Source organism: Chelonoidis abingdonii, chromosome 6 (genome assembly GCF_003597395.2).
Source record: "Chelonoidis abingdonii isolate Lonesome George chromosome 6, CheloAbing_2.0, whole genome shotgun sequence".
Lineage (NCBI taxonomy): Eukaryota > Metazoa > Chordata > Testudines > Testudinidae > Chelonoidis > Chelonoidis abingdonii.
Window position 1 is genome coordinate 3,689,586 of NC_133774.1, and position 17,263 is coordinate 3,706,848.

General features: G+C 58.8%; 1 protein-coding gene across 3 annotated transcripts in view; it reads left to right on the forward strand.

The window, feature by feature from the left end:
* The first annotated feature begins 2,398 nt into the window (after positions 1 to 2,398).
* Positions 2,399 to 17,263, forward strand: part of GALT (galactose-1-phosphate uridylyltransferase) — a 77,501-nt gene continuing 62,636 nt past the window's right edge. Inside the window, exons 1-10 of one of the 3 annotated variants that reach the window (XM_032763886.2) lie at positions 2,399 to 2,575; positions 3,855 to 3,930; positions 4,712 to 4,760; positions 5,735 to 5,864; positions 7,108 to 7,164; positions 10,715 to 10,837; positions 11,212 to 11,344; positions 14,379 to 14,462; positions 15,119 to 15,273; positions 15,653 to 16,631. In XM_032763886.2, the coding sequence (XP_032619777.2) occupies positions 2,468 to 2,575; positions 3,855 to 3,930; positions 4,712 to 4,760; positions 5,735 to 5,864; positions 7,108 to 7,164; positions 10,715 to 10,837; positions 11,212 to 11,344; positions 14,379 to 14,462; positions 15,119 to 15,273; positions 15,653 to 15,718 (981 nt within the window). In that variant the 5' untranslated portion in view covers positions 2,399 to 2,467 and the 3' untranslated portion in view covers positions 15,719 to 16,631. Of the gene's footprint in view, positions 2,576 to 3,854; positions 3,931 to 4,711; positions 4,761 to 5,734; positions 5,865 to 7,107; positions 7,165 to 10,714; positions 10,838 to 11,211; positions 11,345 to 14,378; positions 14,463 to 15,118; positions 15,274 to 15,652; positions 16,632 to 17,263 lie in introns of those variants that run through there. The other 2 variants (XM_032763884.2, XM_075066816.1) reach the window with 2 other exon arrangements.

Below are 17,263 nucleotides of genomic sequence, written 5' to 3' on the forward strand. Positions count from 1 at the left end.
GTGAGACTAACAGGAGTGAGGTCCCTCCAAAGGGGGAGACTGCTTCAGGCCTTGCCAAGAGACCTCCCTCCTCCTCCTCCCTGCATGGACCAGCCCTATCCCTCAGGCACCCCACTGGTTGCAGCAGTAGAGTGAAACTAGCCAGGCTCTGGATATTTCCACTGCAATTGTTCGCAGCGTCGCTTGCACCAGACCTTCATGAATCAGGCCCCCAAAATCGTGCGATGTTAAAACTAATAAATTGTAGGTTCTTTCTGGATTTTGAGCTGCGGAGGTGTCACATAGCTGGCTTTTCTCCACAGCTAGGAGGACTGAAACCTCCCTTGTTTTTCTTAAATGAAAGCGGAGGGTCTCATCATCTCACCTGATTTTGGAAGCTGGGGCTTTTAGAACCAAACATGGCTAGGCTTGGAAGGAAATTGCTGGTGACAATTAGGGCCCTACTCAATTCATGATCCATTTCGTGGTCATAAGATTTTAAAAATAATTTCATGATTTCAGCTATTTAAATCTGAAATTTCGGTGTGGTAATTGCAGGAGTCCTGACCCCAAAAGAAGTTGTGGAGCAGGGGGTCCACACGGTTATTGTGGGGGGGTTTGCAGTACTGCTACCCTTACTTCTGGGCTGCTGCTGGCAGCGGCTCTACCTTCTGCGCTAGGCAGCGGGAGAACAGCGGCTGCTGGCTGGGAGCCCAGCTCTGGAGGCAGGTGTGGTATTAGAGTGGTAGCCTTGTTAATCTGTCAGCAAAAATAATGGAGTCCTTGTGGCATCTTAGAGACTAACAATTTTATTTGGGCCTTAGCTTTTGTGGGCTAGAACCCACTTCATCAGATACTTGGAGTGGACAATCCAGTAGCAGGTGTATATGTGCACAGTACATGAAAAGATGGGAGTTGCCTTACCAGGTTGGGGTGGGGGGGAAGTAAGTCTAACGAGACAATTCAATTAACAGTAGAATAGCAAGGGAGGAAAAATCACTTTTGTAGTGGTAATGAGGGTGGCCCAGCTCAAACATTGACAAGAAGGTGTGAGTAACAGTAGGGGGGAATTAGCATGGGAAGATGAGGTTTGTAATGACTCGTGGTATGGCATTGTCACCTTTACTTCTGCACTGCTGCCGGCAGGGTGCTGCCTTCAGAGCTGGACACCCAACCAACAGCCGTTGCTTTCCAGTTACCCAGCTCTGAAGTCAGTGCAGAAGTAAGGATGGCAATACCGCAACCCCCCTAAAATAACCTAGTGACACGCCCCCCCGCAACTCCCATTTGAGTCAGGACCCCCAATCTGAGAAATGCTGGTTTCCCCTGTGAAATCTGTATACTATAGGGTAAAAACCCACAAAAGACCAGATTTCACACGTTTTTCATAGCTGTGAATTAGGTTGTATGTGGTCTGTGAATGCTGAGTCGGGAGTGTTGGCCTGGGAAGGTTGCAGGGGAGTTTGGCAGGGACGATCTGCACTGCGGGATGGGAAACTGGCCTTGAGGGAGGATACCTGAGCAGGTAATGTGAGAACCCAGGATGGGGTGGGAGGCCAGGTGACACCTCTGCCTGGGATCTGGACGAAGACTGGGGGAGGAGCCGGGGAGAGGCTGAGTGAGAGACGCTGGAGGGAGTTAAGAGTTTCAGGAGCTGGCTGGTGTAATGGAGGGGAGCCCAGATGGGGCTCTGACCCCCCAGTGGGGCTGTGGTGCCCCTGGGACGCCAAGATGGACCTAACTGGGGTGGGGGGGAGGGGTCCTGTTGTCTGTACCTGCAAGACCTGTCTGGAACTGTGTTCTTATCTAAATAAACCTGCTGCTTTACTGGCTGGCTGAGAGTCACTGAATCTCAGGAAGCCAGGGGTGCAGGGCCTTGTCTCCCCCAACTCCGTGACTTAAGTCCCTACTGGTAATAAAACAGTTCAGAGCCCTGTGGGCCACGGTGATGCCAGGAGTTACATCCTGTCCAGGGCTGCTGGAGAGAGCTCTGAGCAGCAGCCCTGCTGGGAGCAAGATCTGGAATCAAACCCGTAAGCACCCTGCTTCCTCCCCGCCACGCATCTCAGGAGAATGAGGGTGGAGTAGTCATGGGGGGGACTAATCCGATGTCTACTAGCCAGGGGCTGTGAAATATGGAGTCCCAGAGCGGGGCCTGGGGTCAGGAATCTCAGTGCAGTCCCTCTTCTCAGCAGCTGGAGGTAGCAGGTTGCTCTGCTTCTCTGGCAGGTATTACCCTTGACACCCTCCCCATCTGCCTGTGAGCTGGATCGGTGTCTGGGCCGTGGGGAAGTTCAGCACAGATGTATGTGGATCAGTTACTTTAGCTGCAGGAGTTTCTGGGTGAAGGCAATGGCCCCTTAGAAGAGCATTTCCCAGGCCAGCAGGTTCTGCCGCAGTCACATCTGTTCCTTTCCTCTCCCCAGAGCACCAGCACGTCCGCTATAACCCCCTGCGGGATGACTGGGTGCTGGTGTCCGCCCACCGGATGAGACGTCCCTGGCAGGGGCAGGTGGAGAAACCCCCGCAAGAGAACGTCCCTCGCTGTGACCTGTCCAACCCGCTGTGCCCTGGAGCAGTGCGAGCCAATGGGGAGGTACTGTGCCCGGAAGATCAGGGCCCTTGGGGACCTGCCAGCAAGTGAACACCAGTGAATGGAGCTGTGCCTGTGTGCAGGAGAAGGGTATCGCTAGCGGAGTTAACAGCTGGGGGCAGAGAATGGGAGTGACTCGTCCTGGGTCATGCAGAAAATCTGTGGCAGAGCTGGGAATAGAGCCCAGCAGTCCTGGCTCCCAGCCCCTGCCACCCACTAAACCCCACTCCTCTCTCAAGGCTGGGAATAGAACCCAGGAGTCCTGACTCCCAGCCCCTGCCCCACTGTAACCCACTAAACCCCACTCCACTCCCAAGGCTGGGAATAGAACCCCGGAGTCCTGGCTCTCAGCCCTGACCTAGACTCCATACCTGGCATTGTCTCAGTGGGGGAGCTATGAGCGTCGACGTGCAGTAGCGTCGCCATTGCAGTGTCTGACCCCCAGAAGAGAGCTCGTTAGACTGCTGGCAGATCCCCGTCAAGTGTGTTGGAATCCAGTGTGTTCCTCGATGTGCGTAAATCCCCATCTGTGGAAACTGGCACGTCCCCCAGGCCCAGGCCAGGTGGCTCAGGGGGATGGAGCTGGGACGTGGAGCCTTTCCTTCTCAAGGGAAGCCCCACTGCTCAGGCAAAGCCCTGGAAATAAGCTGGGGGCACCAATCTGGGGAAGGATGGTGCCCAGTTTATCCATCCCCTGTAGCTCTCTGCATTTCCCAGTGGTTTGTGGCTGGTCATCTCTCCTCCTCCTCACGCCACCATCTCCCGAGAGCCAGGGATTCCTGTGGAGAGTGTCGCCCTCAGGCCCCTGCTGGGAGCCCCTTGTCAAGGCCAGCAGGGCTTGAGAAGTGCTGAGTGGCACCAGGGAGTCTGGAAAGCCCAAGTGCCAGGCCCAGTCCTGAGCTCAGCTCCTCTGCTCCTGGATTTACTGAGGGGGCGAGGGAAACAGGTCCTGTGTGCAAAGGGAAGGGTGCAGTCCCTCCCTCTCCGACTTCCATGGGATCCCTCTCCCTGCCCCAAGCGCATATGGGGAGCAAAGGAGGGGTGTGCCTCGCAGCAGTGCATTCTGGGCACCCTTCTCTTCCCCCTCCCCCCGTGCATGGCTGTGATGGACAGTGGGGCATGGCAGGAAGGGGCTCCACGCCTGTGAGCTGTGGGTATGCCAGGGCTGCGGGTTAGGATACTCACAGCTTCGGTGGGGTGCAGACTCGGGTCTCTGGGTGCCTTCTCTCATGAGCCCCGGGGCCCCTGTCCTTATAACCTGCCTCTCATTCTCTTGGTAAAGGTGAATCCGCAGTACATGAACACCTTTGTCTTTGACAATGACTTCCCAGCACTGCAGCCGGATGCCCCGGAACCCGGTAATGACCCTGTGGGGCTCACCTGCCCCGAGAGCCTGGCCCCTGCGGCCAGCCCAGGAACCTGGTACCACCCCCTGTGGGGCTCACCTGCCCCGAGAGCCCAGCCCCTGCGGCCAGCCCAGGAATGCCCCCTGCAGTTCTCGTCTGGCCCCTGCAGCCAGCCTGGGAATGCCCCCTGCAGGGCTCACCTCCCCTGAGAGCCCAGCCCCTGCGGCCAGCCCGGGAGCCTGGTAATGCCCCCCGTGGGGCTCACCTCCCCTGAGAGCCCAGCCCCTGCGGCCAGCCCGGAAATGCGCCTCCCACGGGGCTCACCTTCCCCGAGAGCCCGGCCCCTGTAGCCAGCCCCATACCGCCCCCTGCAGGGCTCACTTGCCCCAAGAGCCCGGCGGTAACGCCCCCTGTGGTGCTCATTGCTGGCATTCTTCACCCCAGGGCTCATGCACTCACAGCCATCTCTTTCTCCCTCCCTTCCTTCTGTCTCAGTCGGGGCCTGGGGCTGGAGCTGTGGTTGGGACCAAGGGGCAGTGGTGGAGCTTGATGCACAGGGGGAGTTCGAAGCTGGCAGAGCAGGAGAGGCTGTGGGTCGGGACCGAGGGGCAGCGGTGGAGCTGTATGTGCAGCGGGGGTTCTGGGCTGGCGGAGCAGGAGAGGCTGTGGGTTGGGACCGAGGGACAGCGGTGGAGCTGGGCAGATAATGCTGGCGCTGCGCTAGTTCAGGGCTGGCACTTGCTGTTCCCACTCGCCGTCAATCTCTGGCTCATTCCTCTCTCTCCTTCCCCAGATGCCTGCAACCACCCCTTGTTCCGAGCTGCATCCGCCCGAGGAGTTTGGTAAATGAAGTGTAGAGGCCTCGGCTGAGGCCATTTATCCCTTTAGGGGCCTAATACCAAATGCAGTGCTTGAGCAGAATGAGGGAGCAGTGTTATCCCTGCGGCTGCTTTGGGGCCCTGCAGCTCAGTAGGGTTTCTAGCTGGCCCCTGCCCCCACGCTGCCTGGCTCCTGGCTTTGGATTGGAAGGGGCGGCACATGGCACGTGGCCTTGGGACACTTGTGGAGAGGGGCTTTCTGTGTGGACGCTTTTCTTGCCTTTGGCTTGGTTCCCCTCTGAGCACGTCTCCTGTCCACTGTCCCCTCCAGCTGGGTCCTGGCAGGAGAATCACACGGCGGCAATGTCCCTGGGGGGTTAATGCTGCAGGGCATTTGGAAGCTAATTCCTTCACCTGCAGCCCCTTGCTGGCTCCCAGGTTCTAGCTCTGGCTCTGCCACTGACCTGGTGGTGACCCTGGGCAAGTCACGTGCCCTCTCTGGGTGCTGTTAAGTAGGGGCAGTGCCGCTGCCCTACCAGCCGCTCCTGGGGGTGGGGGGGGGAGGGGACCTGGGCTTGCAAGGCTGAGCACATTCACAGTTGCTGGAGCCCCATAGAAACACTGGCAAACAGCTCAGCGTCTCCATTGCTTTGGGCCAGACCCGCTGTTCTTGGGGGGCTGTGAAAGGGGCTGGAGACCTGTCTTCATGCCGGGCATTGTTGGGACCATCCCGGGCGGCGGTGGTGGGGGAGCTCCATCTCCATGGCTTCTCTGCTCACTCTGCCTGGGGTGGGGCTGGGGGCTGAGTGCCAGCTGCAGTGACTGCTTGTTGTGGGACTGGGTTGCTGGCACTGCAAAGGTCAATGCCCTGCAACCCTCCTGGGAGGGTCTGGGAAGCTGGGTGGTGATGGTAGTGAGGGGGAGATACCTTCCTCCTCACCCCAGGGCTCATGCACTCACAGCCGTCTCTCTCTCCCTCCCTTCCTCCTGTCTTGCAGCAAAGTCATGTGCTTCCATCCTTGGTCCGACCTGACATTGCCGCTCATGTCGCTGGCAGAGATCCGGGCAGTGATTGACAAGTGGGTGGAGCTCACAGTGGAGCTGGGCGCTTCTTATCCCTGGGTGCAGGTGAGTGCCACCCCCAGTGCAGCGGTGGGCAAAGGCCCTGTAGGGGTGCAGCATGGGCAGCGGCTGGCTCCCCCCAGCCCCTGTAGATGCACTGCACCCTCTAGGGGTGGGCAAGCGGAGTGCAGGCTCCAGGCACGTGCACACAGGTGTGGAGGGACCAGATGGTTGGCAGCTCCTCACTCCCTGCTGCAGGCTGTGATGTGCCCAGATGTGTGTGTCTGAGTGGCAGTTGGTGCTTTCCACCTGCTGCAGGGGGTTAGTTTCTGAATGACTTTCCTCCAACTTAGGGTGAGGCTCTGCATAGCCAGGGGGCACTGTTGCCGTTGCATGGGCTCTAGCAGTGAGCGCAGAGCACTTGGGAGCCAGGATGAATGGGTTCTATTCCACTGGCTCACCTGTGTGATGGCTCTGTGCCTCAGTTTCCATACCTGTAAAATTGGGAGGATAACCAATTCGGTTGTGAGGCCGAATCCATTAACACTGCTGCAGCGCCGGGTGCTGCTGAGAGCCTCTAGAAGTGCAAAATGGTAGTGGGCGTGCTGTGCCCCTCGCATGCCCCTGCTGTGCCCCTGTCATTCACCACCTGCCTCTGATGGGGTCTGCGCTGGGCAGAGTGTCTGCAGCGTCACCAGCTTTGTATCCCAACCAGAGTGGTGCTGCCATCTGGCCATTGTGCCTAACGCTTTGGAGAGCCAGACCTGCCTTCCTCCCAGTCCTCCGGGTCCTCACTGATTCACTGGTGCCCGGGTCCCTGTGCCACCTCGCTCATAGCCTGAGGCTTTCCCTGTGCTGCTAGACCACTGCCTTTGGCCCAGAGATGCGCTCAGGGCTCCCCTCTCCTTTGGCCGTGTGCACTTCCAGGGTCTAAGGAGAGAGAATCTTCCTCTGCCAGTGTGGAAGAATCTGATCTAGAGCTGCAAAGTGATTCTGCAGTACCCCCACTGAGCTTGGCCGGCCTCCCTCCCTGTCCACCCGAGGTCTCTGCATCTCGCTACATCTGTGCTTTGAACTGCTCCGCCCAGAGCCCAGTCAGTATCACCTCCCAAGTGGTTGATAGGGAAACTGAGGCACAGACTGGGTGAGTGACTTGCAAAGGCCGTTCAGTGGTAGAGGAGGGAACAGAACTGTGGAGTCCAGATTCTCAGGGCAATGCTCCAACTGCCACGCTGTGCTTCCTTGCCAGCAGCTGCCGCCAGCTGACATTAGAATAGTCCTGAGAGCTTCTCTTCCCTTCTCTCTGCAGATATTTGAGAACAAAGGGGCCATGATGGGATGCTCCAACCCTCACCCTCACTGCCAGGTAAGGGAGCCGGTTGCTCGCACACCAGGGACTGCACCATGGACGGGGGTGGGTGGGTTGTGTTATGGGGAGGGGAAGGGGCATCTTGGCACCCTCCTGCTCCTCCCTTGATCTTCTCTGAAAAGCGAGACTGAGCCCTGCGGGCAGAGCCCCCAGCTTTGCAATGTTCAGATTGCTCCTGCAGGAGTGTTTAAAACTCCTCCTCCCGACATCTGTACTGCCCAGACAGCAACGCAGGGCTAGCCACGGAGTCTGATTCCTAACCCGTGTCTGCCTCCTTGCCTCCTCCCCAGTGCCTTGTGTCGGGTCTGTTCTCACTTGGCAGTCAAGTCCATCATCTAGGCCCCAACTCTGCAGTTGGGCTGCTGGAAGTTTGACCTCACTCCCAGCTCCTCTGCCCAGGGACCTGCCTCCTGCATAGAGTGATGGGCTGAGCATTGTGTCAGGTGGTGCCATCACTTTCCTGACCAGGTTTTGGTTCGATCCCTGGGGGCGGTGAAACTGACCAGTGCCGTCTCCCTGTCCAAACCAGGGCAGGGCGAAAAGGAGAGGACCCGCGTCACCGAACTCGGGATTCCCTCACTCCTTGGTCCCAGGCGCTGACAGCCCAGCCGAGGAACCACCCTAATCTCACCAGTACAATCCTCTCTGTTTCTTCCGATACTGGAGCTGCTTAACCCTGACCCGATGTGGGTCCACTAAGATTGGGTGGCCCATAAATGCACCTTCCTATTTGTTCCTCCTAAACTGTCTGGATGCCCAGGTAACTTTTTGTGGGTTGATCTCTACCCAGTATAGATCTTGACTTACCTACCTTGACTTCAGAGGGGCACGCCTCTTTGTGCCAGCTGAAGATCTGGCCTCGTCTGTGGGCCACGTGTTGTGTTCTCCTCCCACAAAACACTCCCGATTCTCCCTGTTTTGTTTGGCGGCGCGGGCAGGTGGCTGTAGCGGTAACTAAAAAGGAGTTAATAGAACTTCATAGCCACTGCGCGGGACCGTACAATGATGAAACCCTGGAAGTGCGCACAAATGCTGGTTGGAAGCAAACTGAGGGGAGACCAGATACCTTGTAAAAATCTGAAACCTCTTTGCTGTTCATCTTCAAAAAATACTTTTCTCATTGAGAGCAACTCCCTTCTCTCCTGCCCCACCCCAGCCTCTTCTAGTCTGGGAAACATGACGGGTGCATTTACACAGCACCATGATGCTCATTATATATTTTGGGCTGTTTAATCTCAACCTTCCCCCGTTAATACGGGAGCTGCCCCGTGTGGCTGTAGATCACAATTTCACCATCAGATGGCAGCATAAACCTGCAAATGGCTCTTCTCCTGGCTGTTCCAGGCTGTGCTTGGTGCTGGGAGGCGGCTGCCGAATGCTAGAGCTGCTTGAGGGGGGGATTGTACCTTCTGCTTGGGAGCATGTGAAGCAGTCCTGCCTGGTGCTCCCAGAGAGCTGCTGAGGCCTCTGCCCTCGGGATACAGCTGCGAGTGAGAGACCCTTTAGCTTCCTAAGCTGTCCCAGCTCTGGCTAGCATCAGCCCTGCTGGCTATTGCAGCGGCAGGGTGGGCTTCCTTGCCCCCAACACCTCCCTCAGGGGGCCCACTGCTAGCCCACTGGTGCTACCTTCTGCCTCGGCCCTCCCTGTGGAGCTGGGAACCCAGCCCCACGCTAGTTGTGTGGGGAGAGCCTTCTGGAGCTCCATCCTGGTGACTCTCTGGGGGTGAGGGATGTGTCATCTGCACCTGCCCAGGGAGCCAGTGGAGTCTCCCCATCATGAGTGGTGATGCCAGCTCCCTAGATGGGGGAGAGTGCCCAGGGAAACACCGTAACTGCTGTAGGCTCTGCTGTCATCAGCTCCTGGCGCCCTCAGTCCTCCCTGGGCAGGGTGCCTTGGGCCCCAGTTGCTGGTCAGGTGTCCACTGCAGCCCGGCCTGGCAAACGGCATCTAAAGATTCCCACCTTGAGCCCCTCTGTGTGCATAGAAATCTCCCTGGTTACAGCCCCCAAGCAGGGTTCATGCCGGGCTGCTGAGATTCTCCCTGCAGATCTGGCTGGCCGCAGTTCAGCACAGGTGGGTGTCGGGCACCCCTTGGAGGCTGCGGCAATGGGCAGCCTGTGTAGAAGGGGTCACGGAATGGGGGCAGCTTTTCTGTCTCCAGTGCAGGAGCCACCGAGTCCCGAGGGGCTGGACCCAGCTCCCAGATCTCCTATTGTCAGATGGCCCAAGTCCAGTGACTCGGGCGAAATGCTGAGAGGGGCACTGTGTGGGGAGGGCCTCGGGGCTTGGGTTGCTGAGCTTGTTCAGGGCTTGGCTTCTTCTTACCCGGTGATGAGCTGAAGGAGGCCAGGGAAGAGACATTGATCAAGGGGTCTGATTTGAGGGGATCGAGAGGAGACACGCAGAGGGCACCTGCCAGGCTTGGCCGTGTGACAGCTCAAGGAGCATCAGTCACACAGACCTCCAGGAATGGCGGAGTGTGGGGCCCGTCGCGGTCATGGGAAGGTGCCAAACAGACATCTGCAGAGCTCAATCTTATCCGAGGGAAGGATACGGGCTGGCTGACTCGTGGGTTGCAAGTGCCTACACGGGAGAGCCTCTTTCATCTGAATCAAAGGCAGAACAAGTTCCAGGGACTGGAAGCTGAGGCCAGACATACGAACTGGAAACAAGGCACCAGTCTCAAGGAGTGGGTGGTGAGCCGTGGGGGGTGCTTCCAATGGAGAGTTGGGGTCTTCCTCTCAGACTTCCACTCCAGCTCCTCACATGCTTTTGGGCTGAACGTGGGGAATCTCTGGGTGGGGCTCTCTGGCCTGGGTTATGCAGGAGGTTTGAACAATCACTGTGGCCCCAACATCTGATGGTAGTTTCTGGGGGATCCTCGGGGGCAGCGCAGAGGGACTGGCTGAGATTTAGAGGGAGGAAGTTGAGGCTGTTGGCAGGAAAAGATCCCTGCGGTGAGCGGGGTCAGGCTGGGGAATGGTCCCTGTCCTGCCCTCTGCACGGGAGCATCATCACTCAAGGCATCTAAACAACATGGATTGAAGGCCTGGGGGGGGGCTGTTCTGAGACCAGCCAGCTGTTCCCCCACCCCCAGTTGTGCCATGGGGATGTTGTTGGGCCCACCCGATGGCTATGGCTGGGTTGGTGGGTCTCCACCTTGCCGAAGCCACTATCAGGGCATGTGCTGACTGACCCTCTTGGTGGCCATGAGGCCAGGGAGGGGATGGGCCCTGGAGATGGGGCAGCTGGGTGGTGGGGGAGAGCTGGGCTCGGTCCCCTGCTGAGACCCACCCGTCCCTGCCTGTTGGCCCATGAGGAGTAGGGGGGATCACAGAATCAGGGAGGGGACTCTGCCGGACACGGGGAGGGAGTAGGGAAGTGACAGGGTACCAGGTGTTCAGCCCCATTCTTGCAGGCAGGTGGTGCTCTGGCACCACAGCTGGGGGTCTCTGCTGTCCCCACTGGTGCCCGCTGCATGGAGCACCCTGCAGAGCCACCCCATTGCTTCACGCTGTGTCTCAGCTGCTCCCCTTCCCTCCCCAGGTCTGGGCCAGTAACTTCCTCCCCAACGAAGCCCAGCTGGAGGACCGGACGCAGCGGCAGCACCTCCAGGAGCGCGGTGTGCCCTTGCTGCTGGAATACGCCCGACTGGAGGCCCAGAGGAAGGTAGGGCCTGTGGGCGGGGGCGTTAGCTCCCTTTGGGGGTGGTCATGGCTCACCCAAGAGACAGCAGGGAGGGGACCAGCTCCAGATCCTGCTAGGACCAGGTCTGGACTCTTTTTAAACAAGGCCCCTTCTCCTAAGAGTAACTTCCCCCTACGGTGGGGCTCAGAGAGCTTGGTGTGTGCGTGAGACCCTCTTGCAGCAGGGTGCACCTGCCACTGCTGCCAGCAAGGGAGATCTGCCCTAGCTCGCGGGGCAGAGGCCTGTGGCCTGGGAGCACCCCTGGGTCCTGCCCCCTGCCCGTGGCTTCACCCTGCCTGGCAGGGCTGGCGGTACCAGCTATGCAACCCCTCAGCACAGAGCGCTGTCCCCTGCAGGAGCGGCTGGTGGTGGAGAATGCGGACTGGCTGGTGGTGGTCCCCTATTGGGCTGTGTGGCCGTTCCAAACCCTACTTCTGCCCCGCCGTCATGTCTGCCGCCTCCAGGAGCTCAGTGACAGTGAGAAAGACAGTAAGTGGCTGCCCCGTCCTGTCCCCCGGGCGGAAATGCCCTCCCCCCCGCCCACAACTGCATGCTCTGCTCTGGAGCTGGCTGCTGCCTGCACCCACAACCGCCCCATGGACCATGAGGAGGAGCCTGGAGCGGGGGTAGAATGTCCTTTGGCCCCTCCCAGCTGCTCGCACCGCCACCTGCCATGCTCCAGCTGTGGGCGAGAGGCAGGGCTTGTACCTTAAACTGTCCCACTGTTTGGCCTACGCTTCACCAGAAATCTTTGTTCATTGGTTGAGAAACAACTTGAGGTATCTGTCCTTGTGGCTAACAGCAGAACAAGGGATCAGAGAATGGCACAGTGCCTAACACCAGGAGCCAGATCTCTTGGTTCTTTTCCTGGCTCTGACACCTGGCAAGGAGCTTTAGCATTTCTTGCCTCAGTTTCCACATCTGTAGAATAGGGGTAATGATGCTGTCCTACCTGGCTGGCAGCTATGAGGTGTCAGGGTTTGTAAATTGTTTTCAACCCCACAAATGTGGGGGGCGAGTGTGAGGGTGGGAAGAAGTTGTTGCACTCAAGCTGTACCCACTTTTGATGCCTGAATGAGAGCGTGTTTATAGCCTGTTATGAAAATCTGCACAATGCAACCCTCTCCTTTCTTGTGTGCTCTGATCAGCAATGAAATAGTTAATCCACATGAACATGTAACATCATTCTGCTTCAGAGTGAACACTCAATTGAGATGATTGGGGATAGCTTGCACATCTCAGAGCTGTTTCAGGCAGTCCACAGACTCAAGCAGATGTGCCTGCAGTGGGTTGTGTTGCATTCATAAAGGGACCGGAGCATTACTGTATTCTCCAGTGTCTCAAAAGCAGCAGCTAGGGGAGTCGGCTTCAGTCTCGTCTCATCCTCCCTTGGAGGCAGCCGGAGCTGGAAAGGTTCTTGGGAAGTGCTGGATTTGCAATGCAGTGTGCCTGTCTCTCATAGCAGCTCCAGTCACTGCTTCCGATTGTCTCACCGACCCCCTGCTTTGACTGCTGGTGGATTGCAGGGTCCCCAGCACTCTGTTCTCATTTCCTTCTCTTGCAAGGCATGAAATCAGAAGTGGGGGTTCCAGAGCGTGGCAAAGCAGCTCCAGCTGTGTGCCCCACCACGAGGGATCAGAGGGCAGCTCTGTTACTCACTTCCCCAGGTGCTCTGTGTGGAGCTGGGCTCAGGATGTGGGGGACTCAGCCTCTCAGCAGCCCCATACTTGTCCCTGCGTGGTGCCATGACACTCACAGGAAGTTTCCAGAGCCAGGCTTGGGCTGGTGCTTGGTGTGTGTCCCAACTCACTGACCATGGGAATAGAACGTGGGCGTCCTGCCTGCCTGCCCTGTGTTCAGCTCATTAGACCCGGAGGTGGGGGAGCCTGACGCTGTGCTGAGGGCAGGTGGCTCTGTGCGAGGCACAAGCTCCCCCTACCAGGTCCTGGGGCTCTGGGAAGCTTGCAGATGTGTCAGACGGGGGGAGAGGTGAAGAACGAAGCGGGCAGGTCGCTGATACAGAGCCATCTGGATCGAGCAAACAGTCTGCTTACATTTTAATAGGGCTAAATAGAAATGAATCCATCGGGGAACAAAGAATGGGGCCGTGCTTACAGGATATGGGACTCTATCCTGGGAAGCAGTGATGCTAAAAAAGATTGGGAGTTGATGGTGGATAATCAGTTGAATATGAGCTCCCAGTGCGATGCTGTGGCCAAACAAGCTAATGCGATCCCGGGAGGCATAAATGGGAATCTCAAGTAGGAATAGAGAAGTAATTTTACATCTGTATTTGGCACTGGGGCCACTGCTGCGGGAATCCTGTGCCCAGGTCTGGGGCCCACAATCCAAGAAGGATGCTGATAAATTGCAGAGGGGTCAGAGAAGAGCCATGAGAAAAATTAAAGGATTGGAAAACCTGCCTTACAGTGAAACTCACTGTGCTTGGTCTGTTTAGCATAACAGAGAGAAGGTTCTGGGGTGACTTGATTATAGTCTCTAGGTACCTGCACGGGAAGCAGTGGACTCTTCAGTCCAGCAGAGGAAGGTCGAACACGATCAATGGCTGGAAGTTGAAGTTGACAAATTCTGACTGGAAATCAAGATGTAAATATTTAAGTGAGCGCAATTAACCATTAGAACAGTTTACCCAGGGTTATAATAGATTCTTCATCACTGACCGTTTTAAAATCGAAACTGGGTATTTTTCCAAAATATATGCTCTAGGGATTATTATGGGGCAGTTCCAGTCTTGTGTTCCACAGGAGGGCAGACGAGATGATCACAATCTGGCCTTGGAATCTGGGAAAACACTGGGATGGGGCAGGGGCACTGCCTGGCCCCCAGTGAACAAGGGGTTAACCTCAGGGCAGCTTTCCCTGTCCTAGAGGCACTTGGAAAGGAGTGGCTGTGCAGAGTAGGGTTGTGGTTTGGGCTCTATCCAGAGGCGCTGGAGCAGTTTGAACCAGGGGTTAGGTTGGTGAGTGGGAAGGGAGGATGAGCAGCGTTCCCTTCTCAAGCAGTGCCAGAATGAGGCACCCTCTGTATCCAAACAGTCGGTGACACGATCCCTCTTCTTCCTTGCAAGCTGTGACCCGCAGTGAAGTAGTTAGTGACACTGGTGTTTGCGTTGTCATTAGGTTCCAGAGTCAACACTCACTGTGATCCATAAGAGCAAGGCCCCTAGTTTCCATAGTAGCTCCCTTCAGAGCTGCGACCCAAACTGGCCTTGCCCCGGGGTGGGCACCCAGGCTGAAGGGTCGGACTGATGTGAGCTCTGGCTTAGAACGTGAGCTCTGGAGAGCAGGTCTCTGCTGACTGGCTCGCTGCCCGGGCACTGAGCTGCCTTGCAGGCAAGGAGTGAGATTCTGTCCGGACCCAGCTGCCATCCAGGGAAGAGTGTGCTTTTCTCCCCGTCCGCGCCAAGGACTCTCCTGCTATCTGTGCCCCCATGCAGGCCGAGGGCTTGGGAGCGGGTTCGGTTAGGGCTGGTGACCGACCACTCGGTGTCCCTGTGTTGCAGGTCTGGCCTCCATCATGAAAAGGCTCCTCACCAAGTACGACAACCTCTTTGAGGTTTCCTTCCCCTACTCCATGGGCTGGCATGGTACGTGGCTGGGGGATGCACAGGGGGACGAGTCAGGGCACCGGGTGGCTTAGGGGGCTGGCATAGTACGTGGCTGGGGGATGTGCAGGGGGGAGTTGGGGCACCGGGTGGCTTGGGACTGGCATGGTACGTGACTGGGGGATGCACAGGGGGACGAGTCAGGACACCGGGTGGCTCAGGGGCCTGGCATGGTACGTGGCTGGGGGGAGCACAGGGGGTGAGTCGGGGCACCGGATGGCTCAGGGGCCTGGCATGGTACGTGGCTGGGGGGGCACAGAGGGGGTGAGTCAGGGCACCGGGTGGCTCAGGGGCCTGGGAAGGTACGGGTGGGGAGTCGGGGCACAGGGTGGCTCAGGGGCCTGGCATGGTCCGTGGCTGGGGGGGCATGGAGGGGGCGAGTGAGGGCACCGGGTGGCTCAGGGGGCTGGCATGGTACGTGGCTGGGGGGAGCACAGGTGGCCGAGTCAGGGCACTAGCTGGCTCCAGGGCCTGGCATGGTTCGTGGCTGGGAGGGTATGGGTGCGGAGTCAGGGCACCAGGTGGCTCAGGGGACTGGCATGTGGAGTTTCGGTTCAAATGCAGCTTGGAGGCTGTGTGAGCGGAGTCTCAGTCCTGTGACTGGTACCTGGAATCATTGGTGGGCTTGTGTCTGGCAGGTGCCCCCACAGGGCCTCGCTTGGGAGCAGACTGTGGGCACTGGCAGCTTCACGCCCACTACTACCCGCCCCTCCTCCGCTCAGCCGCTGTCCGCAAGTTCATGGTGGGCTACGAGATGCTGGCGCAGGCTCAGCGGGACCTGACGCCAGAGCAGGTGAGCGCAGGGGCTCTGGATTGGGGGTGGGGTGATCTCAGGAGCGGGCGCTGTGGGGCTGGGCTGGGCACCGGGGGCGGGGTGGTCTCAGGAGCGGGCGCTGTGGGGCTGGGCTGGGCACCGGGGGCGGGGTGGTCTCAGGAGCGGGTGCTGTGGGGAGTGGCCTAGGTCGGGCACCCGGGGGCGGGGGCAGGGCTGCAGGCTGGGAGTTCACCCCCCCACCGAAGGGTGGGCTGTGGCATAGGGGTTCAGTGCCCCCAAGAGGCCACGCTCCTGAACTGCAGGAATCAGGCCCCGATTTCTCTGCCTGTCAGCCCCCTGGGGTCTGGTCCCCCTGGCTCTCTGGGCAGAGTCTCACCCCTGCTCTCTTCCCCCGCAGGCCGCCGAGCGCCTGAGGGCTCTGCCCGAGGAGCATTACAGGGTGAGGCCGCGGGAGGCGGCGTGACGAGCTGCGTCGGACGAGGAGGGGAGCTGGCACATTGCAGAGGGGGGCTACCAGCCGCATGCTGGCACTGGGTTACTTTGTTTTGGTGACCAGTGGAAATTGAGGGGATCTTCTCTGCAGCTGGAGGGGCTGGTGGGCAGAGCACGGTGGAGTCTCTTGGACGGGCCGCTTTGGGGGCAATGGCAGTCACCACTCAGGGCGAGGCTGAGACCTGCAAACTCATGTCACTTGTGAGCCACTTGGAAAGTGCTGCAGGTCTCAGAAGGCATCCGCGTCTGCCCCCTGGAGAGAAGCAGCCAGTACAGGGCCCACGGGCTTCCCGTCCCATCTCCTGTGCGCTCACTGGAGGGCCCTGGATCCTGGGGTTAGCAACTGGCTGGGTTAGCTCCCCACAGCCTCAGAGTTGGGTCTTGGGGTGCTGTCACCCCATGGGAGCTCCCGGGCTGCTGCAGGTGGAGAGCTGGTGTCAGCCTGCTGTGTCAGCAGCGGGGGGCGCTGTGGCATACATTGAAAGGGTGCTCCGGAGGGGGCTCAGGGAGTGACGTGTGTCACCCAGTAACCCCTGTGGGCTCCTGGCTCCCATGTGCATCAGCGAGGGGCCCAGTTCTGTGGCAGGAAGCGGTCCAGAGTCCCTAGCCCTGTGCCTCCCTCTGACTGCTGCTGAGGGACAAATTCTCTGCAGATTTTTTAAGTCTGTGATGCCCCCAGTTCCAGTCCCCCACATGCCAATCCCAGTGCCAACCCCTGCCCCACTGCTGGGCTCAGAGAGCCTCATGTCTGAGGTTTGGCCCCTCGCTCCCACCCTTTGCCCCTGCTGCCCACCTGCTGTCGTGTGCTAGGGCCAGCGGCTGCTCTGTGGTGCCGCCTGTGGGCGCTTGGCTTTTCGCTCGTTTCAATAAAAGCTAAAACCGAAGCAATGCTGGCTTGCAGCTCTGGGGCCAGATCTCAGCTGCTGCAACTCCCCAGAGCTCTCCATGGATCTGTGCCAGCCGAGGCTCTGGGCTGGAGTGTCTGGGCCTGCGGGCTGTATGTGTGTCTCTGCCTGGGGGAGGCAGCCAGCAGGCGCGGTGCCCCCTGGGGCTGTCTGCCTCGGGGGTGTGTGAAGAGCACTCTAGGTCGATGGCTCTCGCACTGTGTCCCTGGCACCGCTGCCCTGCCCATGCCAGGACCTGGCCCCGCATGGGAGGTGTAGTCAGGGAATCCTACAGGGCCTGTCTGGTTGTTCCCACATGGCCAAGGCTCAGCCTGGCTGGGTGTTTCGGGAGCCCCTGCTGCTCAGATCACACTGCCCCCCCCCCCCCATTACTGCTTGCAAGGCATCTCCCTCCAGCGGCATCCATGTGTTAAACCTTCCCCATCCTCCGCCCTTCCAGTGAGCCAATCTCTATTTGCAGATGGGTAAACTGAGGCCCAGAATGGCCGCACTGACTGACCCGTGTCTCAGGGTGAGTGAGGTGTAAACCCTCGTTTCCTTCCCTGAGGCCTGCGTGCCGGACCAGCCTCCATCCCTGGGCTTGGGGGCGAGGGGCCAGCCGCAGCCTTTGA